Raw genomic sequence first — 27965 nt, forward strand, 5'->3', positions numbered from 1 at the left:
CCTCTAGAAGACGTCTGTGAGACGTGTGTGATTTAGAATGGATGTACAACAGCTCTTTCTAAGATGTTCTCCAGATCTTTAGCAGACATCTTACAGATGTACCTGTGCTGACATCCATGTTTTTTTTAGTTTTTAGCGTTATCTGTGCCACAGCTGGTTTTGCTTTGTGTTTTAGATTAAACATCATGCGGTCATCTGACTGCTTGTATGATGTTTTATAATCAAAATAAACCTCTCAAATTATTTCCATTTCACCTTGTAAATTCCGTTACAGACTTTTGAACCATTTGCTGTTTAAAGTCCCTCAATGTTGTGTGTTTTGTGTCTCATTCCAGTAGGATTTACATGGTGTTACTGGTTCCCATCCATCTGCCAGAATACATCCCACCCGTACACTACAGTTTACATTAATACCAATACGATTCCCCATTGTAATATATCCCATTAAATCCATCAGAATATCTGGTGTTGCGTTCAGGACTAAAACTGTCATTTAGATAAAAAGTGCGGACATTTGCATGTTTTAATGACTTTATACTGTCAACGTTGTCATTTGTTTGCAGTCCGTTGTCTCCCTCTACAGGCTCAAAACAGAACAGGCGGAAGTATTACAAAGCGCATTTCTATATAATAACACTGAAATAATAATACACTCTACATTAACACAGATTTAGTCGTAAAATCCCATTAACATGTATATCGAAATACAAACGCGCATATACAAATAATATTAACAGCGTCGGATTTTCGTGCGTTGTAGAGATACGGTCGTGCTGATCCTCTCGAGCTGCCGTAGTGCCGTCTACGTCACAACGCGGAAATAAGACTTTCAAAACACTTAATCCATCCTACGCTTCATTCATCGAGTTTCTCTGTCTGTCTTGTCGTTTTATCTTCGACACGATGTCATTTTGAAGTTAAATGAGAGATCTCGAGTGTTTATGTCGTGAGAGTGTCATTAATGTTCATCATGAGGTTGAGTTCATCTGTGTTTGCTTTACTCTGTCTCATGTGTGAGATTCTGAGCATCGCTCTCTTCCTCAGAGGATTCTTTCCTGTTCCGGTCAAATCTTCCCTTTCTTCCAAGAGCAAAGCATCGGATCTTCCCGCTGAACCCCTTACAGGTAACAGAGACTTCTTAGACATTATTAGATTTGTGTTGTGATTGTTGTTATTGTAATCCTCCATATGTATTCACTGTACATGAGGCAGAATGGACAATAAAGCAGACTTTGACTTGATTTATAAGGGCTGTTATTAATATTGCTTTTCTTGTATTTTTTAATAACTAATGTCTTGGGCTTAAAGTCTCTAATTAAATTATAGAATGTGTCATTCATGCTGGTTTATAATAGTAAGTATCGTTTATGTTCATTTAAAAAATAGTAATACACACAAATTGTCGACATTATTTTTCGACGGCTCAAATCTGAACTGTGCCCTTGGAAATGAAGATATTTGTATCGTGTTGTGTTGCTTTGTCTCTAATTCAAATCACTTTTATTGTCATTTCAACCAACAGCACATGTGCAGAATGCAATCATAAATCAACACACACATTTAACACAATATACGCACAGAAGGTTAAACATTTGTGTAGTCATCTTGACGTACAAACACGTCCCAGTTTACCAGAATTCAGCCTATATAAAATATTGTGTATAGAATATATATATATATATATATTGACTATTTGTGTTGCAGGAAGTGGCACAAACTCCAGTAAATCCCCCGGGCCGGTGTTCAGACGGGTTGTGATCGTGTTGGTTGATGCTCTGAGAGAAGATTTTGTGTTTGGTTCTGATGGCCGCAGGTTCATGCCCTACACCAGACACCTGGTGGAGAAAGGCTCGTCCCACAGCTTCATCGCCAAAGCCAGAGCGCCCACCGTCACCATGCCCCGAATAAAGGTACATCACACAAATCCCTTTAAGGTCATGTTTTGTGTCTAATCTGCACAGATTGATGCACATGTAGCAAATGTATTATGTCAAACTCTCCTCTGAGTGTCCAGCAGATGGCAGTCTTGATCCATCCCTAATTCACATCCGCTGTCATCCAGTCACTGGCCGGCTCTGTGATCTCTTTACCTGTGTGACACCATGACTAACTAAACCTCAGATACACATCAGTCAGTCATCTGTGCTGTTCAGGTCAAGAAACAAATCAACTGAATCACTGGAGAAACCTTTATTAGACACCCAGACCTGACATCCTTCTGATTGACTGTAATCACGTCTGGGGATCCTCAACAGTGCAGCACATGTGTCTGAATATATTACACAAACAGTTTGTTGCGTCGGACCCTCGTGTTGTTCCTGTTGATCCCATCACTTCTATATTTCCATGAGGGGGGATATAATTGATCTAAGGAAACCTTCAGACAAAGTGTCATGAATGTAGCTCACTTCTATTATTTGTTAACGTTCGGAGGAGTTTAACCCCGTCATCTTGTGTCTGACACCATCGCCGGCGTGCTCCTCTGTGTGTGTTTGTGCAGGATGAAAACAGACAAAGTGGCCCCATCACCAGTTCTTTAAGAACATGAGTCAGACAGCGGTGCCGCTCTTGTTGCCGTAGAGACGCTCTCGTCATCGATTTTCACACGTTGGCATTGAACATGATGTCATAATGGAGGCCGTGGGGCAGGCAGGCGTATAAGAGTTGTGACTTTATCGATTATAACAAAAGGAAATTCAGTAGAGAGATGAAATTATTTACCGATGTACAATTAGATTTGAGTAAAACTCACTGAAATTGAACAAACCGTGCCCTTCCGGTTCATTATGAATTATAGAAGCTGCACCTTAGTTTCCTTCGTATTGATGATGTAGAAAAGCTGTACAAAGATTGTTAAAAACAACATGACACAATCACCCAGCGATTTTTCATAAAGAGCACAAGAGAAGTGATGGTTTTGAGTTTGTGTGGGTTTGTTTCTCAGCTGTGAGACGTCTGATCTCCTTTAATGGTCCGGTTCCTTTAGACCCTTTTCTGTTCTTCTTACAGGTGTTTTTGAAGCCAAAAGTTTTGCTTCTGCTAAAGAAGGTAAACATTTCTTATTTTCCCGCAGAGATAAGAGGTCTGCTCTCAGGGCTCGGGCTGTAGATTTAGTACAGCGAGGTAAAGGGATTTTGTATTGAACATTGGAGAAATCTCTCATCTGGGTCACTTTTTATGTGGACTGACAGATTAAACGGTGGGCTGTTGTCACTAATGTATTTCCAAACTGCAATTCAGCTTGTCTGGAGGCGGAAACGGAGAAGAAATGGGTGTCAGAGAAAAAGAGTTTCAAATGAAGCCTTGTGGAAGTTGGAAAAGAGAAACGAGATGTTGTCCTGCTGTTATAAGAATATGCTGAGATACAAACATCAGAGGATATGCACACACCAAGAGTGATATCTATAAAGATTTTGAAGTTGAAATATTATTAAGTACAACTAAATAAAAGCTAATTCTCTAAATAGTTTGCTTATGTAAAACGTGTAACTGTAGTGTGTGAGCCAGAGTTGCAAGATGAGTCAAGATGAACAATTAAATATATATATATATATATCAGTTTTAGGACAGAGAGAGAGATCTTAATTCTCCCATAAAGATTTCATTTTTTTAAATGGTTGGATACATAAACTGTACCATGTGCCTAATGATGTGACAGCAAAACTCTTGACAACAAACTCGAAATAATACAGAATATTATTTGATATCATAAATAGCATTAGAGAGATTTATCTTCATTCACCTCAGGACAGATGTACGTTTTATTTGTCCACTACTAGATATATGTTAGTATAATGTTTTATAGATTTTTAGCATTATCATATTACATAACAGCATGCGGTCATGTCTACCTGTATGTGTATTCAATGGATATTAGAGGTAATCGTGCTGTTAAAGAAAAAACACATTTATGTACAAAGTTCTTAGATTGTTTAAGGAAATGTGAGTTCAGAGGGACTTATGTAAGGTGTCAAGCTTTGATAAAGGGTTTTTAAATGTGTGCGATTGTATTGTTGAGCTGGGCTCTAGATTTGGTTCGGGTTTGTTCTTCAACGATGAGATTTCCAAATGGAAAACGTATGAACTTGTGCGATGAAGTAAAGTTTAGCACACCATTTTTTACCCAAAATCACTTTAGTTAAAAACATCCGTCAAACCCATATGATGTCAAATGAATGTTTGTGACACATGAGATGAAGATGAAGGTTCAGACTGAAGTACAGGATGATTTTTCTCTTCAGCTCTCTCTGTGTTGTGTATTAGAAGCATCAGTTGACACGCAAACAGATTTCAAGGTTTTCTCGTGCCAAACTCTGAAATGCAGCAGAAACGTCCTGCAGAGGAGAGCCGGTGTTCTCTAATCGCCCGTGTTTCATTGCAAATGTGACATGACTGAAACCATTAGCCGTTGAAAAGCGGACGTTCTGTTCATCCTGCTGACAGAGCGACTCAACCGAGAGACCAGAGAAAATCCACCTTTATATGAGCCAGACTTCAATTTTGTGTTCTTTTTGTTCCCTTAGGTTCTTAAAGTCCCAGTGAAATAAAAAATGACAGTGCCTATTTTTTCATGAAATATTGCTGCCTTTATTGTAAATAGTTTATCAATGTGGGTCGTTCTCTTTTTTTAATATTCGTGTGCCCTCATAATCTTTAGTAAAATCTGAAAAAGCACTTCCGTCCCGTAATGACTATCCATCTTAAATGACGTATGTTAGACGGCTTGGGCGGAGCATCCGTTAACTCCTCCCCTACAACTGTCAGTCTGCTGCCAGTTACATTTCAAATGCAACAGCTTTTTTATACATCCAATCAAATAGCGGAAGTCACGCCCACTATTTTTCTCATTAGAAATTCCATTCACTAGGAAATAATTATCTAAGAAATCATTGTACTTTTGACGATTAATTGACTAATAAATCATTGCGGTAATGACGGTTAATTGTCTCATATATAATGTCGATTATGACGGTTAATTGTCTCATATATATAATGGCGATTAATTGTCTAATAAACCATTGCGATTATGACGGTTAATTGTCTAATAAACCATTGCAGTAATGACGGTTAATTGTCTCATATATATAATGTCGATTATGACGATTAATTGTCTAATAAACCATTGCGATTATGACGGTTAATTGTCTCATATATATAATGGCGATTAATTGTCTAATAAACCATTGCGATTATGATGGTTAATTGTCTCATATATAATGGCGATTAATTGTCTAATAAACCATTGCGATTATGACGGTTAATTGTCTAATAAACCATTGCGATTATGACGGTTATTTGTCTCATATATAATGGCGATTAATTGTCTAATAAACCATTGCGATTATGACGGTTAATTGTCTAATAAACCATTGCGATTATGACGGTTAATTGTCTAATAAATCATTGCGGTTATGACGGTTAATTGTCTAAAAAAATCTTTGTTGTAATGCCGATTAATTGTCTAATAAATCATTAATGACGGTTATTTGTCTCATATATAATGACGGTTATGACGGTTAATTGTCTAATAGATGATTGCGATTATGACGATTCATCAAGGTGTCAGCTTTTATGTGTCACAAATACAACCGCCAAGTACGTGAATTGAAGGCACCATTAAAATGCTATAAGTCATAGAAAAGCTTCTAGCCTGTTTTCTTCTCACTTGCAAGATTACCAGAACCTTTGACTAATTTGTTGACATTTTGGTAGACTGGTTTTCACACTTAGATTAGCTTAAATAATATTAAATTGGACTGCAGTTTATTTTTATGGTCTATGCTTTAAAGTGAACGGGTTGTGATGGTACATTTGACCAGTATTACCTTACTTTAGTTACAATATAATAAAAAAGTAATTTTTCTTACTATGGTAGCCAATGGGGTCCAATAACTGAAACTAAAACTAATATTGAAATGTTAGTTATAAAAAACAAGAAAGCATTTCATGATGTTGATGTAGTTTCAATAAATAATAAGTTCTTATATCTTATCATATTTGAACACTATATGTCTTATAAGAGATCTTCTCATGCTTACTGTAATCTCATCTCTCTCTCAAATGATCTGTGTTTATTGTCTTTGACAAACAAGCGTGATGACAGTAATGATGTTGTGAGACACGTAATCTATATCCTCATTATAACCCACACAGCAAACAGTACGGCTGTTCTCATGGATCGTGTTGTGTGTGTGTCGTGTGTAGTTTTCATTCACAGCATCATTGGATGATGGCGGTCCTGAGAGATGAGCTTGTGTTTTGTAAGTGAGGAGATTTTGTTTTCCACCAGGACGAGGAAGAGGTTTTGTGTTTCTCTTTCCTCCTGGTGAAACTACAAAGAGTTTGAAATTTGTGATGCTGTTCCAAGAATAGCTGATGAAGCATCTGGTCTATTTTAACATTTCCGTTCATTTACATTCACATTCAACGTTACACGTCATGAGATGAGAACGATTTTATACACAAGAAACAACAGGTTGAGCACGTTTTCTTACACTGTAGCTGTATTTTTGGTTATGCTGTGATTTGTGTGTCTCTGTTTGATGTTGAACATCTTTTCTATATATTTTGTTTATAAGAGTTTAAATGTAATGTGTATGTTCATATAAAGGTTTTCTGTTAGGCTCAAAACCAACCATCCGAAATGAAAATAAGTGAATATATAATATATGAAAAATATTTGTTGCATGTTTTGTAAGTGAATTTGTGTATTTGTAGGCTCTGACCACCGGCAGTATTCCAGGTTTTATTGATGTGGTGATGAATCTGAACTCTCCAGCTCTGTTGGAGGATAACCTCATCTGGCAGGCCAAGAACGCTGGCAAACGCATCATCTTTTATGGCGATGACACTTGGGTCCGACTCTTCCCCAAACACTTCATGGAACAGGATGGCACCACATCCTTCTTCGTGTCCGACTACACGGAGGTGAGCAAACTCAGTCCAAAATAAATAAAACGATGTTCTGTTTGATCATCGCCAGATTGTGATCACCTGTCACTGTGTGTGTTCGTCTCAGGTGGATAATAACGTCACCCGTCATTTGGACGACACATTAAAAAGAGACGACTGGGACATTCTCATCTTACACTATCTGGGCCTGGACCACATCGGTCACATCAGTGGACCGCACAGCTCTCTGATTGGACCAAAGCTCATGGAGATGGATGACAGCATGAAGAAGATACACGCAGCCCTCATATCAAAGGTGTGTGTGTGTGTTTAAATGGTAAAACTATGTAAAAGAGCTGTTGCTAGAAGGGCTCATTTAAGGTCCAGGGGGCCGACAAATGTAGAAAATTGCCATAGCAACCAAACAGAACACCCTAGCAACTGTACACCCTAGAACTGTACCTTTAACATCTGAAGAACCTTTCTGTTTCACATTAGGTTCTTCGGGCGAATAATAGGTTCTTCATATTAACACAAAAGTAAGATATAGACGATTTCTTTAAAGATCTTTTGGCTGAATGGTTCTTTATGGAACCAAACATGGTTCTTCTATGGCATCATTGTAACCTTCATTTTTAAGAGTTTTAAGTAGATTTTTTCCTTCTCATTTTCCTTTCTTGTTTTTTTCCTGAAATCTCGCTGTATTTTTAGGGGCTAAGAGTTCTGACCCAAATACGATTCTTGAACTTTTCCCAAAGGACCAGTTGGCTGCTTTCAACCTTACAGAATTATCTCTCTCTCTCTCATGATGCTCTATAAGTTTTGAAAACAAAGATTTTTTATTCTAAATACGGTTAGATATGTATTTGCAAGAAACATGTTTTTCCTTAAAAATGTGTCACAAATTGGTCAGAAACTCAATTATGTGTACAGGGCTGCCAACTCTCACACATTTTCTTGTGAGACTCTTTTCTCACGCCACACATCCATTTTCTGTGTGTGTTTGTGCACTGCATTTGGGTGATGAATGTTATATAAACGGTGTATATAAGGCTGGATTTGGAGATGGTTAAAAGATGCCGGACATGAACCGCACGCGGTAAGTCAAACTGAGTCACACGTCTGCACAATGTAAACAACAAGAACTTCTAGTGAATCGATGAGATGATGTATTGTGTGTTCGTGCTGTAGTTCCGCTCCACGCCTCCAGCAGCTCGCTAAATACTCTTAGAAGATACCAAATATACAGTACAACTGTATAGGCACTCGAGATTAATATGATACTGTAAGAAACTGTTTGTGTTAACTCATCTTTAAATAAATGCCCAAAAGTCTATCTGTAGCTATTTTGGTGCTGCAAACCTTTTTACATCTCCGTGGTCTAGCAGTGGACCTCAATGTCAAAATAAGGTGGCCAATTAAAGCCACACTATAGAACGTTTGTTGACAGCTCCCCGTGTGGTTGATATGCACAATTGTGTGTTACCAGTAATTTCGCTGTCAAATCTTCCCCGTGGGTTGTGCAATACACAAGAATCTGACGAATGCAGAAATGTAGCAGTGGCAATAGAATTCGTCCAGTTAATAGTTTTTCTACCCCTGAAATAATTTGAGACATTATTTTAAAGGTTAAAAAAACTACAAAGTGTTGCTTTAAATGTAAGAAGGTGGCAGTTACTGTTTAGAGAACCGAGCAGCGACCAATCAAATCAAAGAAGTTAATGTTCAGGAGCGACGCACAACGTAAGTGGCTAAACATCCAATATTTGACAACTTTTTAACAATAGAAATTTTGACCGCACTGATGCAAACTACAAAACACCGTTGTAAATGAAAAATATGTTTTTTATGTGATTGATGTAATGTCATCCGCAATTAAAAGTGGGAGAAGACAAGAGATGGTTACAGAGCTGTTTTCAGCATTTTATTAGTGATAAGATTAGGAATAAATGTGTACATATTGTGAATGAATTACCAAGTAAATTCACTCCGTAAATGATACACAGACCTTCACTAAAACATGGTAAACTCTGTTTAAAGATTGTGATATGCCTGTAAAAAGATTTAAAAAATGTATTAAACGCATTATTTAACAACAAATCTTTGTATACAAGAGCTCCCAAGTGTCAACGACCTTTATAAGTCTGCACATGTCTGATCTGTGCTCAGGGACAGTTCACCTTAAACGAATGAAAGTAATGAAATTATGTTTTGACAAATCACAATATTCCCAATGCAAGGTGCTTTTTTACAACTTTCCACCATCCCTTTACCTTCAGTTACCCAGCATACCAAAAATGGTATGAAAATCTCATTTGTGTTAATATGAGTGTGTGGTAAACTTGAGGTTACAGCGGATAACCAGACCACAATAATCTGGACAATTGAAAGGATCTATATGAGAAATCCAGCCATGCGTCGCTTTCGATCACGGGTCATGAGCACAGATTCCTGACATCTCTGTCCCACTTACACATCCCCAGCACAGGCCTGATGTCCAGTATTATATCAGCACATGAGATCTGTGAGAGAGAGGACTAGAGAAACACACCCATTGTCTTGAATCATATCAAAGATTTATTCTCTCTTGTTCTGTAGGTTATTCACAAAATGGTGCCATTGGGTAACACATAGTCATAGAATGACTTATGTTTTATCATAAAATGTGCACTGTGAGGACATCGGGGTAAAAACAAAGTAAAAAATATTGAGATATTTATAATTAACAATATGGAAGAATTTTGAAATGAAATATCAAAAAATCACTTGCACAGTGTGATATATTTCATGCAGTTGTGTACTTACATGATCCCAAATGTTCCCAAGAATGTGCAAATCCAGAGAAACTCCTATTTAAGCTAAAGTCCCGTCTCTCGTCTCTCTTGTGTTTGTCTCATATCAGTGACTTAATATCCGCTGCTCCGCACGACCCTCAGTGTCCGGTTGTAGAAACTACGGCAAAACGCAAATGCGGAAGTGCTTATACAACATCTTTTGTTCTGTTATTATTATTTTTCCTGCAAGTTGGATCTAAAAGAGTAACTTAAAATGAAAAAGGAGTCGACTCTGAATCACCCGAACGAGTCGTCCTGACAGTGACCGCTGCTGCTGACTGAGCTTGCTCGTGTTGTCTTTTCACCTCATTTAACCAGTTGAAACTAAGTTACAAAAATTAAATAGACCCGGCACCCGAAGTAATCGGATTTGGACCCGACCTTGACCCAGTCCCGGGACCTCAGTGAAGACCTCTAGTTGTCAGATTACTCATCAGAAATTATCACACAACGTCTCGGTGTCTTTTTAGCTCCCGGAAGAAAAAGTTGTCGATCTTTTATTTCCCAGGAATTTTGATGGAGTTCTCCGTTGTGTTTATATTGAGAATCAAGTTAGTCTTATGGGGGATTCACACCAAACGCGTGAAATAAAATACTAAGTCAATGCAAAGAAGTGAATAGACACGAGCGCACAGCAGGCGGTGCGAGACGTCAATCTCGTCTTCCCTGCAAATTGAAGATATTTGTCAGCTCACGTTACTTATGTGAAAATTTTTATGTGAGAACTTTTCCCGCGAGAAAGAATGAGCGAGGAACGCCATTGTTCACGTTTGGTGCGAACGCAGCATTAGTAATATTGCTGTAGGACAAATAAAAAGAGAATCAAATGAGTTTAGTTGTTTCGAAGTCTTTTTCTCCGGATAAATATCTGAGACCCACATTTGCTCTCTATTTAATGTCATTAACATTTAATAGAAATGACAAAGATTCAAAAGATCTCTGCGGTGCAGAAGTGGTTTTCACATGCGTCTGTAGTTTCTGTGCTACATCTACATCTCTCTCTCCTCTGATGCATTCGTCTCTCGCCCTTAAAGACGAACGCATCATTTTTCTCCTCAGACAGAACAATTCCTCCATTTCTTTGTCTCTGCGCTCCCAAATGATCCTCAAATGAAGTGATTTCCACACTATAGAAACGCTTCTGGCCCTCTCTTGGGTTTCTGCTGGTCTTCAGGGTTGTTTCACTGGACCTTGACGCTGTGTTCTGTGTTTTATACTGTGAGCTTCCCACTCGAACGTATGCACAGCGTATAAATTACAACACTTCAGAGAATCCCAAAACAATGTTACGCTTTTATTTCTTGTCCTCATTTTCCTGGACGTCATTTTCCTTCTCTGAAGACGAGGTTTGAGACGTGAAATGGGCCATGCTTTTATAAATTCACCCACGCTGGGTTTTTTGTGTCTGTGCTGTATAATGACATGCAAATCTGTTGTTTGCTTGTTTTGAAGGAGAAGAAAGTTGTCGTGCTTTATTCTTACTTGATGTAAGGACACCATTTATTACCTGAACAAAATCACCTTTGGGCAAGATGATGTCGAAATAAAATGAAATTGAATGAAAAACTAAACATTCTCTGATTTTGAGACACTATATCCAGCCCCAAAGCATCATGGGTAAATTCTTCGCTTATGTGCGTAAGGACGTAATTCACAGTCTGCATTGGGGAAAAGGTCATAATGAATTTAAGTTTATTCAATAGTATCTTAGTTTTAAGTTACAGCTCAATGGGTGGAACATTGGATCGGCAACTCGGAAGGTTATGGATTGAACCCACAGAACATACCGACTGGCAATGTCCATCTGGTGCAATTATTTTATAAAGGGTGAGATGGGTCATTTAAAGCAACAGTTATGATGAGAAAAAGATGGAAATAGGACGCTTATCAAAGTCATCATTTGTCATTTGAAATATTGCAATAAATATCGCACCGTGGGCTTTATACACCGAGGTATTATGGTACTGTGTGATTTCAGTCACTTTCAGTCACTCTTGTGCTGTAGTTGAACTGCATCACTTTATATCATATTTTCACAGACACTGATAATAGATTTCTTTAACCTGACAGTGGATGCGAAGACTTATCACAACACTATATGAAGTCATGACAAACGTCTGTTTCTCTCAATTTGTGTTGAGCTCTTTGTTTGAAGTGTTTCTGTGATTTATTTGACTCTTGTTTAATTGAATCAAACCCGTATTAAAGGATCTCTAGAGGAGACTCCTCGCCGTCGACCTGAATATATAAACCCTGCTGCCGCTGCTGTGTGTGAAGAATCACTTTGTGTTTATAACAAACGTCAAACTGAAGCCTGTGGGCTCTCGCTCTCTCTCTCTTTCTCTTTCTCTCTCAGTCTTGTGTTTTACAGTTTTTGTTGTAATCTGGAATTTTTAACCGTTCCCAGCATAAAAGTCACAACGAAGCAAGTCTAGTCAATAAACTGTATTGGTATAAATTGGCATGCGCCCCCTCAGATTTTTGAACAGTCAGTTTTGCATGCAACCTCCACATGACAAGCATCTACTTATTCTTGCCTGATTCTATAGGAAGAAACTATGTCAGTTATGAACTGCACCCTCGTCCTCTTTTGGAGGTTTTCGACCGTTTTGGTCACACACAAGAGCTTAACAATCTGGCAGCAGATTTCAGACTCGTTCTATGCTAGCATGCGAAGTCGTTTAGTCAAAGCATTTGTCACCCATTTTCATTTAGACCAAACGCAGGTGCAAGATCTGCACCCGTGAACTGGGGTTTTACTTGAAAGCGGCTCTTCCCAGATCCGTGTACGTCACAAACTGCTGTGAGAACCGACTGCTCCAGATGCTTTAAATGGTTCTGGCGATACGTTGGTTTTGTCTGCGCAGTCGAACACACCTCTTGGCAGTTGGCATACAGGCAGCATCGTTTTAAAGTGAATCACTTTTATGTTACAGGTCGATTTCAGGGTGCAACGACTGACAATACTCTTAGAGAAAATTGTAATATTCCTCTAAATTAACTATCAATAATATATACATTCATTTAATATAGATTTGGAAATCGAGTTAAAAAAATATAAACAATATATTAAATTAAGAATTTACACTTAATAGAAATAGATGCACTTAAATTATTATATTATGTAATATATTGCATTATATATTGTATTTATGTATATATTATATAGTTTCATAATGGAAGGAATTTTGTAATTGATAACAAGTCTGTATTAAAGGCAGTTTATCAAAGGGTCACCACTTTTACTTTTGTGCCCAATTGTACACTAACATTTACTCTTTTACTATTATAGCACAAGTTATGTAAACAAGATATTTTTTCTCAAAATACACCAGACCGATGCATTTACATTAAGAATTTACACACTTTTTACTTCATACTTACACTACATTTAAATCTCGCAATGATTTCAGAATGTCCCACACTCTTCCCCAATGGAAGTCAAATATTTTCCATTTGTGTTATTTTAGCTTCTTGTTCTTAAACTCACTTTTCTGTAGTCCCTTTAACGCTTTCACACGACTCTTATTTTGTGCAGAACTCAAACATGTCTGTTAAGTCCACAAACCGTGAATCCAGAGACTGAGCTTTTCAACACTACTCCCGGCGCTCGCTTGAATTATTTTCCAGCTGGTTGGCTTTCCAAAGTTTTGCTTCCCTTTAAGCTTTGTAGTATTGAGTCACAGGGGGAAGCAATCTATTCTGAATGAGTTTTTTACGGTAACAAGAAAGTATCTGGGGGGTAACGGTTAAAACACCTCATAAAGACGAGAGAAAACACACTTTATATTCTTCTCTTGACTCCGTTTCCTTCTGCTGAAAGATTTTAACCCCTGTAGCGTGAGGGTGAAAACACAGTCTTACAGCCGCAGACTCATCCATCACCATACCGCGGTTTTCCTGCAGTATATTTCAAACTCGCAGCTGGAATCCAAGTGTTCTGAAACTGCTTGAGAGCGCACAGCATCAAACTTAACCAGTTAAACCAGTTTGCAGAAATCCACTTTAGACTGCTGGGTTAAGCCTTTTATCACGGTGATGCTCAGAGAACAGCGTTCAGACCGGAAGGAAAGTTCAGCTTTTTCTCTCAAGTCTTGGGTCAATAACAGAATGATCATATTCCTGTTTTGCTTTGTGGTGTTTAAAACACACATGTCAATACAGACTGTTGTTTTCAGCTCTGTGTGTGCGGATAATAGCCTGTGAGTGAGGCGGCGACGGCGGGTTGTAATGCTTTGGTTCATGGTGCCGGTCATTGACGTACATTAACTCGGGCGAGAGGAGAGAGAGTCATTTGCAAGCTCATGAATATTTGAATCTGAGATTATACATCATTGGTTGTTTATTTCTACATCAGGAGTTTGATGTTCGATTCTCACATGTTGTGATGTTTGTTATACAACACAAATGACTGTACGGCAATATTGTGATATTTATGTTCATGCTGTGATAGAAAACATGTAACTGTGGAACAAATGAAAGAGCGCTCCAAATGTTCATTTCAAATCATCATTGTCTAGATGTATTGTGGTCATTTCAGTCCAGTGTATGTCGTATTATCACATGAAATTAATTGTTGAATAATTGAACCTTAGGTATTAATTTGCGCACGTTTTTGCATAGTATGCTGAAATGAGTATTCTCAAAGTACCTGAACGGTCTACTGTTTCTGATTCAGAGCGGGAATCCATGGACGCTTAACAGCTGAAATGACCCACAATTTACCGTGAGAGGGCGGAGTTTAGTGACGCTACACTGCATTAATAAAATTCAATAAAAGATGTTTCGCTAAATCAATAGATCTAAGTATACTGTAAAAATTACATTACATACAAAATAAGAAATGAATTAGTACTTTAATGTAAGGAAGAGCTGTATTTGGACATTTATGACAGTTATCCATAACAAAAACAGTACATAGTTTAAGGGCGTAGTATAAGTAGGCGACGCAACAACAATCAACGGTAACAGCCGCTTTGTCACGTTACGTCTGAGTTTATTCGGGAAATGCATTTCCATCTCACATTATTTGTATTAACTGCGCATTTTGAAGTTTCGTATTAGAAACAAGTGATGGAAACGCCAACTTTCAAAATAAAAACCATTTGCAAAAAAGTTTTTATGCTCGCTTGAGGTTTTTTTTTGCGAATGAATGGTTTTAATTTCGAAAGTTGGCATTTCCACTCGAAACTTCAAAATGCGCATAAAACCATCGGCGATGTAAACCCGGCTTACGTCTCTCTGCTTTGACAACATTTTTCTTCAACTTTTTAAAGTATAAAAATCAAATTATTTCTATATCCTCACTTATAATTCTGATAAATGTTGCGGTCCTAATCTTTATGAACAGTATTGATTTGGTGCATTAGTCCTCTTTCACTATTGTTTGTGTAAAGTCAGCTGTATGAGCAGAATCCTGTAGAGATGAACGTTCGCTCGGTGTGAGGGGACTCTTGTTAGCGTGTGAGACACGGCTTGTGCTGAACGCTCAGGGATTCAAGCGGCCCAACACACTGAGAATCTCTTTGATGTGAAACCGACTCGATCGTCCCCGTGTCCCTGATGACACAGAGAGAGAGAGAGAGGTGTGTCGACGGCTCAGCTTTAAATCCGCAGTGATCTGCTCCAGTGAAGAGGATCTCACACACACTTATATACAGTTTATATTCATCATACAAACACATCAGAGCTCTGAATTGAGTCAAATCGAACACAAATATGAGTGTCTTCATGAGGGATATTTTGTTTGTTTGCTTTCTGGAATCACCTTTTCACATAAAAGTTATACGCTGTGCAAAGTATATACTAGATCAAAACCTTAACTTCTGACATCTAAATGAATTCTTAGCACATATTTAAGGGTCACTCATTTGTCTTTCACATTTTTGCTGTAAACTCACGAAATCGTAACTGAAATGAAACTTTAGTAGAAATAATTCAAAATGAATGAAATCTGCTGTCTTCTTCATCAAACAGCTTCTTACGACCTCTCATCGTGAGATTTTTACCTTATTTTATGTAGTATTTCAGGATTTCACTTCTATTCTGAGCCACTTTACTTTGCTATTCAGTCCAAGTCAACCAATTTAATTGAGTTGTTTTGTAACGAAAGAAATAAATATGTTTTTAACACTTATGTTTCTGTCTACAAAAAGTGAAGCTGAGTTTTAAACGAGCGTGTCAGCTTTGGTATATAAGAGCTTGAGCTCTTCTGTCATTGCGCTCTCTGGTTTGTGAATCTTGTGTGAACGTAACTGATGTACCGTACACGTTCTGTGCGTTGCAGGAATCTGAAGGCACGTTGCCAAACCTGCTGGTGTTGTGTGGAGATCACGGCATGACTGAAACCGGCAGTCACGGCGGATCATCAGAGCCAGAAATCAACACGCCCCTCGTGCTCATTAGCCCCGCCTTCAGGAGGAAAGGTGAGCCTCCGGTGGTCCCGGGTGAGCTTACGTGACTCATTTGGGGGCAATAAATTACATTATTTTAAAGCGTCATGAAGTAAAGGTTAGCTACATTCCTGCTCCAAATATAAAGGTTATACGAGTCTGTTTGAAGTTCAAGAGGGAAAAATGAGCAGATAGTTTATTGATTGTCCAACGGCAAACTTGCTCGGTTTGAACTGGAGTCATTTTAAGCTTGCCTTGTATATTTGATGTCTCTCTTAGGGTCACTGCTGTATATTGGCCAGACGTGAAGCTGTATTCCGTTATTTTGACTCTAATACGGTTTTGGCTCCCGTAGAAGAGCTTTGCACACAGTAAACATGTTTATAAATAACATCCCAGACGGTGTGCCGGTGTGTCTGAACTCTGCGGATGTTTTCTAATCTCTATGCAGCTTTAAAACAGATTGTTAGAGCGCGTCTCTTATTTCACCAGGGTTTTACCGTGCCCATACACTGCAGAAACGGAAAAGCATCATTTAAGCAAAGCGAGACTTCTCAGTAGAGATAACTCAACACACCGTGCAGCAAAATTAAACATTTTTAAATCAGATATTCTTAGAATATGCAAACTATACAGACATCTGTTTGGGAGATAATGTGTTTTAAGTCATATCCAAGAGATGTTTAATGCACATCTTTTACATCTGCAGTGTTGACACTTTTCATATAATAACAGACATATATTTTGTGGCTTTGTGTTTAAGTTAAATTAGTTCAATTTAAAATGAAAAGTTCATGATAATTCACACATATGTCACATGTCCGTGTGTTTACTTCATCTGAAAACAAATTGAGGCTTTTGAGGAAAGCTTTCCAGGCTTCTTATGCATATAATGCACTTTAACGTTTTAAAATCACAGCTTGAAACGGCTCTTCACGACACCAGCTGATAAATCAGGGTGTTGTCTAGCGCAAGGGCTCCAAAAGAAGCGGTCGGGACCCCCGGGGGGTTGCAAGATGATTACCAGAAATATATTTTTTTCATTAATATGTATACCGTATTTCATCAATAACAACAAAACATATAAGATATGTTAAATAACATAACTAATATTTTTAAGTAAAAAATAAAACCTTTGGAATTTCCTCCCCTTCGCTCGTGACCCCTGGAGGTGTCAATATCACTTTAGCAATCGCATTAGGTTACTGTGAGTGCCGCAAGTCAATCTGCAGCGCCGAGTTAAACCATAAGATGCGTTTAATTTTCAGCACAAAATACCCTTTATCAAATTATTTGAATAGACCTATTAAGTGCATGTGCGCAATGTTTGAATACATTGAAAACCCACCTCCCCTGGTTATTTTGGGGGTCAGGGACTGAAAACCGTTTGGGGACCATAAAGCTATTTATGAACAAAAACAGTGATTAAGTTTATGGTAACTACAATTTGAAGAGCTTCAAACCTGTTTTATGGAACAGAAACACATCTTAAATCACATTAATTTCACTTATACTTGCAAACAGTGTGTCATCATTTACACGTTAAGTAGTTTATCTTAAAAGCTTTCATAAATCAACAGTAACAAGACATATAGCTCTTTCAAACTCAAACATTAAATGATGAAGATTATAATGATAAGATTATTCATTACAATAAAGAGATGATTCACCCCAAATGAAAATTCTTCCATCATTTACCGTCATTATTTATTTTTTCCTCAATTTGTGCCAAACCTGTATGAGTTTATTTCTTCTGATGTACACAAAACAGGATATTTTGAACAATATGGGGAATCAAACTGTGTCTGGTCCACATGGAAGTTCAATTATGTTAAAATGTTTTCGTTCTTCAAAATATCTTCTTGTGCAGAAGAAATAAACTCATACGGGTTTGGAACAAGTTGAGAGTGAGTAAATGATGACAAAGTGATTTGACAGCTTGTTGTGCTATGTCACAATCATATCAGTGTTTCGTTTTAGTATTTATGATTCATGAAACAAATGTTTTATCATACACTGTGGCAATCGAATAAAGACACAAAACATTGACAATTCAATATTTAAAAATGAATTCAAAAGGAAATATGATGGGCTTGTATTTATTTATGTCATTTAAGCAAACAGTGCTTCACAACAGACGCTTACTGTTAAAATGAACACGTGGATAAAATCCTGTGATTATAATACAATTATTTTATGAGCTATTATTATCCTTTTACGTTGGCGGGGTGTAGTGATAATTGACAATAGCTTTCCTTCTTTTTCTTTTAATCAAATCAAGTCAGTATTTTTGTTTTTAGAATTACGTGACATAAGCTCGCAATAAGGACATCAGCAGTGCGATATGAAAATTGGGTGTTATGAAGTGTGAACTGCGGTGAAACGCAGTCAGAACTGAGAGACAAAAAGTTGCGATAACGCTTGACATTTTTTTTATTCAGTGGCAGAAACGGCCTTAATATAAAAGTGGCATAGCTGCGTAACTTCTTTAACAATATTAATGTAAAAAGGCACATCTGAAAATATACAACACAAATTAAATGAATATCAGCGTATGGATTATGCTCTTTTATGAAATGTCAAATGATACTATCGCTGTATAAAAATCTTGATCCTGTCTCAGTGACTTTAAGCCATATTAGCTATACCATGTCTATTTGAAAGGGGTTATATTCGTCCTATGCAGATTCTCTCTTCTCTCTGGAAACGCTTGTTTGTGAGGGAACGGAGAGAGCAGGAGCGCTCTGCCATGTGACATGATAATGACACTTTTAAATGCATAACAAGACATCGACGATTTAAATACAACAGACATTTATGATTTGTTGCTTATTTATTAGTAAGTCAATAATGTTGCAAATGTTTTTTGCGTGTTTCCAGAGTATGGAGTAAGAGAAAAAGCTGCAAGAAATCGTTTTTCGCAATGCGACCGCTAGGGGACCCCACTTTGAGAACCCCTGGTCTAGCAAAGCATTTGGTCATTTTCCAAGAAAACTAAACAATTTAATACTTTTTTAACATACAGTAAATATATTTCTTGCAATAGTACATTTGGTGCAGACCCCTGTTTAAATCATGGAGAAGAACCTACATTTTGTTCTCAAACACACGACGGCTTGTGTGACATGTGGTTTAGTGAATTATCATGACATTTAAATTTGATGGTGAACTACTCCTTTAAAGTCATGATATAGCTCAACTGAAGTGTTTCAGTGACTGTATGTTGCTCAGTTTCAGTCATACAGTGTCTGCAGAAAAAGAGGCTTTTTTGAGTCTCGACTGCCTCAGCAGAAATCTTCAGTTTTAACTTTCTTATCTGGCTGACTTTCATGGAATCTCACCGTTGCCCACAGTGCATCAAATGCCAAATATTCGTGAACGTGTGATTGTGTTAGAGGATTTCTGCAGTGAGTCGCTGGACGATTTTACGCCCCAGTAGTTAGAAATGATCCGCTGATTCATCGGCGTCTAAAGCATTCGTTCATTTATTCCTCAGTTTCATAATGCATTCATCTATATGGACTCAAGTTTGGAATAGATTGTGACGCACACACACACGTCTGGTTTATTATCTCTATAGGTGTAATTATTATTATACTCTACAAACTGTATATTTTATCCCATACACCTAAATCTAAACATCATAGAAAACTAACAGCATTTTTACATTCAAAATAAATATTGTTCTGTACGATTTATAAGGTATTTTGCCCATGTGGACCTCTCTCTCTCTCTCTCTCTCTCTCTCTCTCTCTCTCTCTCTCTCTCTCTCTCTCTCTCTCTCTCTCTCTCTCTCTCTCTCTCTCGCTCTCTCGCTCTCTCGCTCTCTCGCTCTCTCGCTCTCTCGCTCTCTCGCTCTCTCGCTCTCTCGCTCTCTCTCTCCTGTGTGATCTCTTTTTTGTGATCTCTTACTCATTCATATTGATGGTGACATCATCGTCTTTCTTTCTTTCTTTCTCTCTTTCTTCTACTGCCGTTACAATGCATGGCGAGTAATGCAACGCTCAATATGGCCGCTCTTCCGGTAAAGCCGTATTAAAACGAGTAAAGTCTTCCGACTCTCTGGGGCGGGTCTCTCGTGAGGCGCTTGCCGGACCTCCATAACTGACTTTGATAATCTTGAAGGTTTGTATGATCTTGCTGTGATTCATGTCATGTGTGTCTGGCTCTTGCAGGTGGCTTTGAGGAGCCGAGTGTTCTGGAGCAGGTGGATCTGACGCCCACCCTTGCCCTGGGTCTGGGGTTACCCATCTCTAAGAACAGCGTGGGCCGTTTGATTCCAGCCGTGTTTGAGGATCTGTCGCTCAGAAATCAGCTACGGTTCCTTCAGCTTAATGGACATCAGCTCAGCTGTCTCCTGCAGGACAACAATCCGACCTTTCACAAGGGTCAGTTCTCCTCATACCCCTGCTAGGGCCTTTTTTGTTTCTTTGCCAGCCAATTTGCCAGCGAGTTATGGTTAACACTTTCTGATTTGGAGACCAACACAGGAACATGCTTTACTCGGCTGCTCCTCGTGTCTTTGTCATTAAGATGTTGAGAACGCTTCATCATTGTTTTGCAGTCTAATGAAGCAGAGGACGAAAGATTGAGCGACCTGTCAATGAAATGATGATTTGTCCTGTTTCCTGACAGCAGAGTGAGAGATCTCCTGCTTATCATTCAGATTCAGCACAAAACCACAGTTCCTCACCTGCTCTTCTCTCTCTCTCTCTCTCTGTTTGCTGCATACTGAGCAGTATGTACTCTGTACATCATGAGCAGTGTGTGAAGAAGGTGTAGCACTGCAGTCTTACAGAGTGACGTTCTGCATTATTGTCACATGACAGTAAGAAGACAAGACATCTGTCTTTATGACACGCTGCAGACAACAAACTGACACACTGTCTTTCTATCTGTCTGCCTGCCTCACTCTCTGTCTGTCTGCTCTTCTATACATTCAACAATCTGTCTATCTCTCTGTTTGTCTACCTACTTATCTTTCTGTCTATCCATCTGTCTGCCTTTCTGTTTGTCTGCCTCTCTCTCTGTCTGTCTAAATGCATTTATCCATCTGTCTGCCATCTATCTGTCTGTCTGTCTTTAAATGCATTTATCCATCTGTCTGCCATCTGTCTGTCTGTCTTTGTCTATCTGCCTGTATATCCGTCTGTCTGCCTGTATATCCATCTGTCTGTCTGTCTTTATATGCATTTATCCATCTGTCTGCCATCTATCTGTCTGTCTGTCTTTGTCTATCTGCCTGTATATCCGTCTGTCTGCCTGTATATCCATCTGTCTGTCTGTCTTTATATGCATTTATCCATCTGTCTGCCATCTATCTGTCTGTCTTTCTTTAAATGCATTTATCCATCTGTCTGCCATCTATCTGTCTGTCTGTCTTTGTCTATCTGCCTGTATATCCATCTGTCTGTCTGTCTTTATATGCATTTATCCATCTGTCTGCCATCTATCTGTCTGTCTTTCTTTAAATGCATTTATCCATCTGTCTGCCATCTATCTGTCTGTCTGTCTTTGTCTATCTGCCTGTCTATCCATCTGTCTGTCTGTATATCCATCTATCTGTCTGTCTTTGTCTATCTGCCTGTCTATCCATCTGTCTGTCTGTATATCCATCTGTCTGTCTGTCTTTATATGCATTTATCCATCTGTCTGCCATCTATCTGTCTGTCTGTCTTTGTCTATCTGCCTGTCTATCCGTCTGTCTGCCTGTATATCCATCTGTCTGTCTGCCTGTATATCCATCTGTCCGTCTGTCTTTATATGCATTTATCCATCTGTCTGCCATCTATCTGTCTGTCTGTCTTTGTCTATCTGCCTGTCTATCCGTCTGTCTGCCTGTATATCCATCTGTCTGTCTGCCTGTATATCCATCTGTCCGTCTGTCTTTATATGCATTTATCCATCTGTCTGTCTGCCTGTATATCCATCTGTCTGTCTGTCTTTCTGTTTGTCTTTCTGCTATCTATCTGTTCATTAGGCAGATACCTGTGATTCTTAAAGAGAAACAAGGGCACACTGTCTGTGTTTCTCTATGAGTATCATTGCTCTTATGGCGGCGGCTATTAGCGTTTACACCTGTGATATTTCCACGTTTCACTGTCACAGCACCGCATAACAGACGACATGGATTAATGAACTCATTCAGCTTAATGATGTAATGGATTAATCACAGACTCCATTATTATTGTGAGAAGACATTCATGAGGATTCATTCATGTTCAAACGTCTTTAATGTTCTGTTTTAACCGCTAATATGTTGGTATTGTCCCATTTATCTCCATTTTCTGCCCTGTGCTTCACGTGATCTCACGTCTCGGTTTATCTCTACTGCTTACACAGACAGACACAGATTGCAGGCGGATAAAAACAAAGTTGTTGTTAAACATTCAGCAGGTTTCGCATGACCCAGAGCAGCGTGTGTGCGTGTCTGCATCTCAATGCACATAGTATTCATCATCTAAACGGTGTACATAAAATAAAATAACATAGCACAAGTGCTGGTAAGTTGTGCTGTTTCTAGTGTAGTTTTTTTGAAGTATGCATGAATGGACCTTTCTCACATTTGCGGGTAGTTGTCATACTTGTGTAAACTTCTATAGCGTAGAAGGTGAGACTACCATATATATATTTTTAGCTTTCTTATTTACTTAAATAGATTAAGAAAAACTCAAGAGTTGTGTTTTTACTACTTTAAACAAAATGAAAAAGTCTCATGACGCCAGTCTAAAAAGAGAATGATGTCATGTACTAAAACCATGTTTACCACAAATTACCCTGGTATTGAAAAGCTTTTTTTGTTAAAAACCAAAGGTAAAACCTGGTTGCTATAGTTAAACCATGGCTTTGTCAATAGTAACCAATGCACCAAAAACATAGTGTCAAAGAACATTCTTAAGGGCTAATGTGAAACTTAAGGGCTCTCTACTGAAACCCATGAAATATTGAATATGTGTGTTTTGTTTATTTCCCCTCTCACAGAGGACGGTTACGAGCTGTTTCGAGTGGCGGAGAAGTCTCACGGCAGCTGGATGAAGCTCTACATTGATGGAAACACCTCAGAGGTTCTGGGTAACATGGGCAAGAAGGTTCTCAAACAGTATCTGGAGGCTCTGAAGGCCATGAGTTCAGCCCTCAGCAAACAACTGGGCAAATATGACATGTACTCCATGATCATTGGCATGATACTCGTTCTACAGGTGAGACACACGCGGACACACAAACACATACGCGCGCACACACACACACACACGCGCACACACACACGCGCACGCACACACACGCACAAACATACATAAACACGCAGAAACACACATACGTACACACATACGTACACAGGCAGAAACATACGCACGTACACACAACAAAGAAAACAGACACACATATGCACACACAAATTACGGACACACGAAGAAACACACACACACACACTTACGTACACACACAAACACACATACGCACATACAAACACATTTACATTTAGGCATTTGGCAGACGCTTTTATCCAAAGGAACTTACATTGCATTATCCTACACATTTATACATAGATCATGCAATCCCCTGGGATCCAACACACAACCTTGTGTTGTTAACACAATGCTCTTAACACTGAGATACAGGAAAGCTAAACACACACATAAACACACGTACACACAACATACAAACAGACACACAAAAACATACACATACACAAACGCACTTAGGAACAACAAACAAACACACACACACACAATCATTTACTAAAAACACTATAAATCCTTTGACAATAAATTTCAACATTTATGCCTTTAAGCTGCTTTACCGGTTCCTGTCAGTTCCAATCTGTTTATATGTTAACCGTTTAAAAATTTGTGGCGGTAAACACATTTCTTATTGAACGAGTTATTGCTTCGATCCAAGTCTGGTTGTGCGTGCGTGCGTGTGTGTTAATTGAAATAAGAGGGTCTGTTCTGACTGAGGTCTGTATTTTGTTCTTTATCCTCGGCTGGTAATAAGGAGACATGATGTGAGTTCAGAGGTCTTATGGATGTGTGGGCTTGAAGGACTGACTCTCTCTGCCAACTCATTAAGAGTTTAATTAGTCTTTCTCTTCCCTCACATTCACAATCAAGATCTCGCCAGCCCTCACGGCACACAACGCATCCAGACTACGTGCCGGTCGGAGAGATTTGGCGCCGCACAATTCCCACCAGGTCCTTGAAACCTGTTAAGGTTTCCTCTTCCGTAAAGGTGTCATGTGTATTGCATTTATATCCACTTCTAATGTGAGGTGTTGTAGTGACTCTGATTATAAAACCTCCATCTCAACTGACCTCAGACTTTATGACATTCTCATGTTCCTCGTCCCAGTGGTCTCCGTGTCCTTAAGACCTTATTTGGCTGGATGTTGTATTGATTGACTGCGGTACTTCCATTATTGATTGCACTTTTGCAGATACAACTGTTGGACTGTGTCGGGACGGGACGCTTGACTTAAATGCACACAGAATATCAGTCAAGGTTATCTCATCCATCAGTCCGTCACACCTGGGATGTACAGCGTTATCATGTGTTTCCTCTCCTAAAAACAGCAAAAGAGAAATGAAAGTTGATCATCGTGCTGGTCTAAACTCATCCAAGATATTTTCCAGTATGCTGCATCTCACGTCTCATTCTGGCTCATGGACACAACTGGTCAAAAGATTTAGGATATACAAACGTTTCTTGTTGTTTTAAAAGACTTTTAATCTGAAAGTGTACGCTTGAATGTCAGAAATTAGTTTAGTTGACAAAAATATAATTTAGCAAACAATCATGATAAAGCCACGATGACATCAAATAAATTCATTCATTACCTCGTCCGTGAACATGATGGGCGATCTCCACAGATAACTACATGTCCCATAATTCTACTCTCCTACATAACATTTGTGTCATTTAGCTTCGCCTTTTGTTGCCGTTTCCAAAAGTGCACCATCTAGCGCTCCAAATGCACATATTGTGGCTTTAATAAAACGAATAATGAAGAGGGAGCGGCCAATGAGAGCACAGAACGGATGGGAACTCCTTTAATATTGTTTATAAAGCATCTTGGGGTGAGACCTCGAGAAGCTGCTTGACAAAACGACAAGAAAACATTTCTGCAGATTCTAGTCAAAAGGTAACATGATCAAATATAACACATTTTCATTTATGTTTATTTTAACATAATTCAATGGTTCCCTTTGTTTCATTTGTAATTTCCATGAGTTCATTGTTCTAAAATATGGAAAAAAATACAAACACATAAGGGAGTAATTGTCCAAAAAGTGTTGAGCTGAACTGTTTCATTATTTAATGAAAAGTATGACCGCTCTTGAAACGCTCTTCCTAGCTGGTTTGCTGTAGTATTTTTAGGTAGCAGGTTTTTTGGTGAAGTGCTTTTTCTCTTGAGGTGAACTGCATGAAAGAACCTCATTTAGACTCCGTCGGCTGTTCTGTTTCTGTGTGTCCCCTGAGGGACGACTCCAAATTATTAACAATACACACTCTCCTGAACATCCCACAAGAGTCTCACACCTGAGGAGCTTTCTCTCTGTTGAAATAAGCCTTGGGTCGGAAATTAAAATATGAAGCTGTCTTTTATTGCAACACATTTTGCTTTTATAATGTCCGTGTATTTTAGATCGAATCAGATTATTGTATAGCAGTACCTAGTTGTTTTACTGTTGAGAATTCATTGGATTGTTGTCTTCACAGAGCGTCATCTACAGTGCTTCACGATGCCATAGAAGAACGTTTTCTGTCTAAGTAGTTCCATTAACATCCGAAGAACCTTTGCACATCATAGAAGGTCCTTTTGGTTTTGGATTATAAAAATATAAGAAACGGTTCTTTAAAGAATCTTTGACTGAATGATTCTGAGTGGAACCAGAAATGGTTCGTCTACGGCATCACTCTGTCCAACCATTTAGGCATCTTTTTTAATGGACTAATTCCTTCCGTGCGTCCAGAATCGCCTACTTCCATACTATATAGTAAGCGAAAACATCATGAGTAGTATGTCCAAACCTCACTACGCTCTTTACAAAAGGGACTAGCGGAAAACGTCAAAGCGGGTGTCCGTTTTTTTTAAATGTATATACAGATTCATGGATTTCTGGTGAATAAATTATGTTTGTATCGACGCCTACAGGTTGATGTTAATACGTCAAAGAGCATACGGGTCACATGACAATAGAACATGGTGGATGCAGTACGTCCGAAATCTATTCATACTACCACCACACATACTCTTTTAAGGGTTGATAGTTGCGTAATTCATTGAAATCAGTACGCACTGTCATAGTATGCGAATTCGGACGCAGCGTCTATTCTGCTTTTGCTTTAATGCTTTAACTTTAAAAATGAACCTGTATAATATACCTGCAAAGAGAAAAATAGTAAAAAAAAGACTCATTCTCTTGAGGAGACTGCTGGGGATATTTCAGCGGAAGTTTGTTATTAAAAATGCTATAATCCTTTGAAATTAACAAGACTTTTATATAGGAAGATATTAATGAAGATTTAATGAAGATATCTGGCGGTGTTGTTAGAGAGTTTGTAACTGTCCGTATTGATTTATTTCTGCTGTTTCATCCAGAAGGTTAGCAAAGAACGGTGACGCAGCAGGCAGCACAACGAGAAACATCGTTCGATGAAGGTCAAAATAGATGTGCGCAAAAATACACCACCACAGTCAAAGACGATCCTGCCTGCACGAGATTCAGCGGGTCTTTTCACCAGATGTTCTCAGAAGGATATTTGGAATTGAACGGTTAAAAGAGAGAAGATAAAAAAATGGAGTTAGTTATACGTCTCAGGTGTGGAATAATGCGCATGCACTTTTCACTCCGAAAAGGTTTTATCACAGATGATCGGCAGTCTCGAATACTAACAGGACTGTTTCTGACCCCGAGCTCAAGTTCTGACAGTAAAGTTTAGGAAGTTTTGTTTTTCATGTTACTTTTCAAATATTGGCTCAAGCGTGACGTCCCGTAGAGAAACATCAATTAAGGTACTCACGAGAGAGTGAAGCGTACGGGGACCGGATGAGAGTTTCAAAGCCAGCGTTTGACGGTCCTTTTAAATCTCCATCTTCTTTTTTCAGAAATCTCTGGTTCACTTTTTGGCTGCATGTCAATGTCAGGGTTTTGGGTGAAAAAGCATTTTCTTGTAGACCATCTTTTCCAGAACACTAGATCCTCGTGAAACTGATGAACGTGATTTTATTATCTGGTGTAAACACACGCCGGTTTAAAGATGGTGGTTTGGAAAACTCTGATTTGAATCTCTGCAGGTTCTGATCTTACTGCTGTTGGCAATGCCGGAGGCCTTGAGCAGAGACGCAGTGGTGAACATCCCGTTGGCGGCGTCTTTGTTCTCGCTGCCCTTCTACCTGCTGTGTCTGCTGGGCTCCGCCCTGCACGTGCTCATCTGCACCTCTGCCGGTGGTCTCTGTTACCTCTGCAGTCTCCCCTGGGTCCTAGTGTTCACCCTTATCGTCCTCTCCTCCGCCCTGATGTGTGCTCTGGTTGCCATGGCGGCAAGGAGGATGCCCACCAGCAGTAAGACCCCTACTAAGGTAAGATGAGCTTGTGGTGTCATGCTTCACTTCTGAAACGTATCAAAGTTTTTTCTTTAAACAGCAGGTGCTCTTTTGAATCGGGTCTTGGTTGAGGTCTTATCCCGTTCAGCGCAAACATCATTACACTCTTAAGCCAATGTTTCTGGCTGTGTTCACTATAAGTTAAGCTTCTGGATGACATGCGGTTGATCAGATTCCAGCTGGGCTGTAAACCCCATTTGCCCTATAAATTGTGTTTTGAAATTTTTGTTAAAGAGTATGTGA

At 38.8% G+C, this 27965-nt stretch overlaps 1 protein-coding gene across 1 annotated transcript; it reads left to right on the plus strand.

Moving 5' to 3' along the window:
* Positions 1-789: 789 nt before the first annotated feature.
* pigg (phosphatidylinositol glycan anchor biosynthesis class G (EMM blood group)) lies at positions 790-27965 on the plus strand (the record flags this gene model as incomplete). Its single annotated transcript, XM_079479413.1, has 9 exons — positions 790-1124; positions 1705-1910; positions 6718-6927; positions 7019-7207; positions 16012-16150; positions 20293-20505; positions 23099-23316; positions 27414-27698; positions 27957-27965. The coding sequence occupies exons 1-9, from the start codon at positions 962-964 to the stop codon at positions 27963-27965; spliced, it is 1632 nt and encodes a 543-aa protein (XP_079335539.1). The 5' UTR covers positions 790-961.

Source organism: Barbatula barbatula (assembly GCF_947034865.1).
Source record: "Barbatula barbatula genome assembly, chromosome: 18".
Classification (NCBI taxonomy): domain Eukaryota; kingdom Metazoa; phylum Chordata; class Actinopteri; order Cypriniformes; family Nemacheilidae; genus Barbatula; species Barbatula barbatula.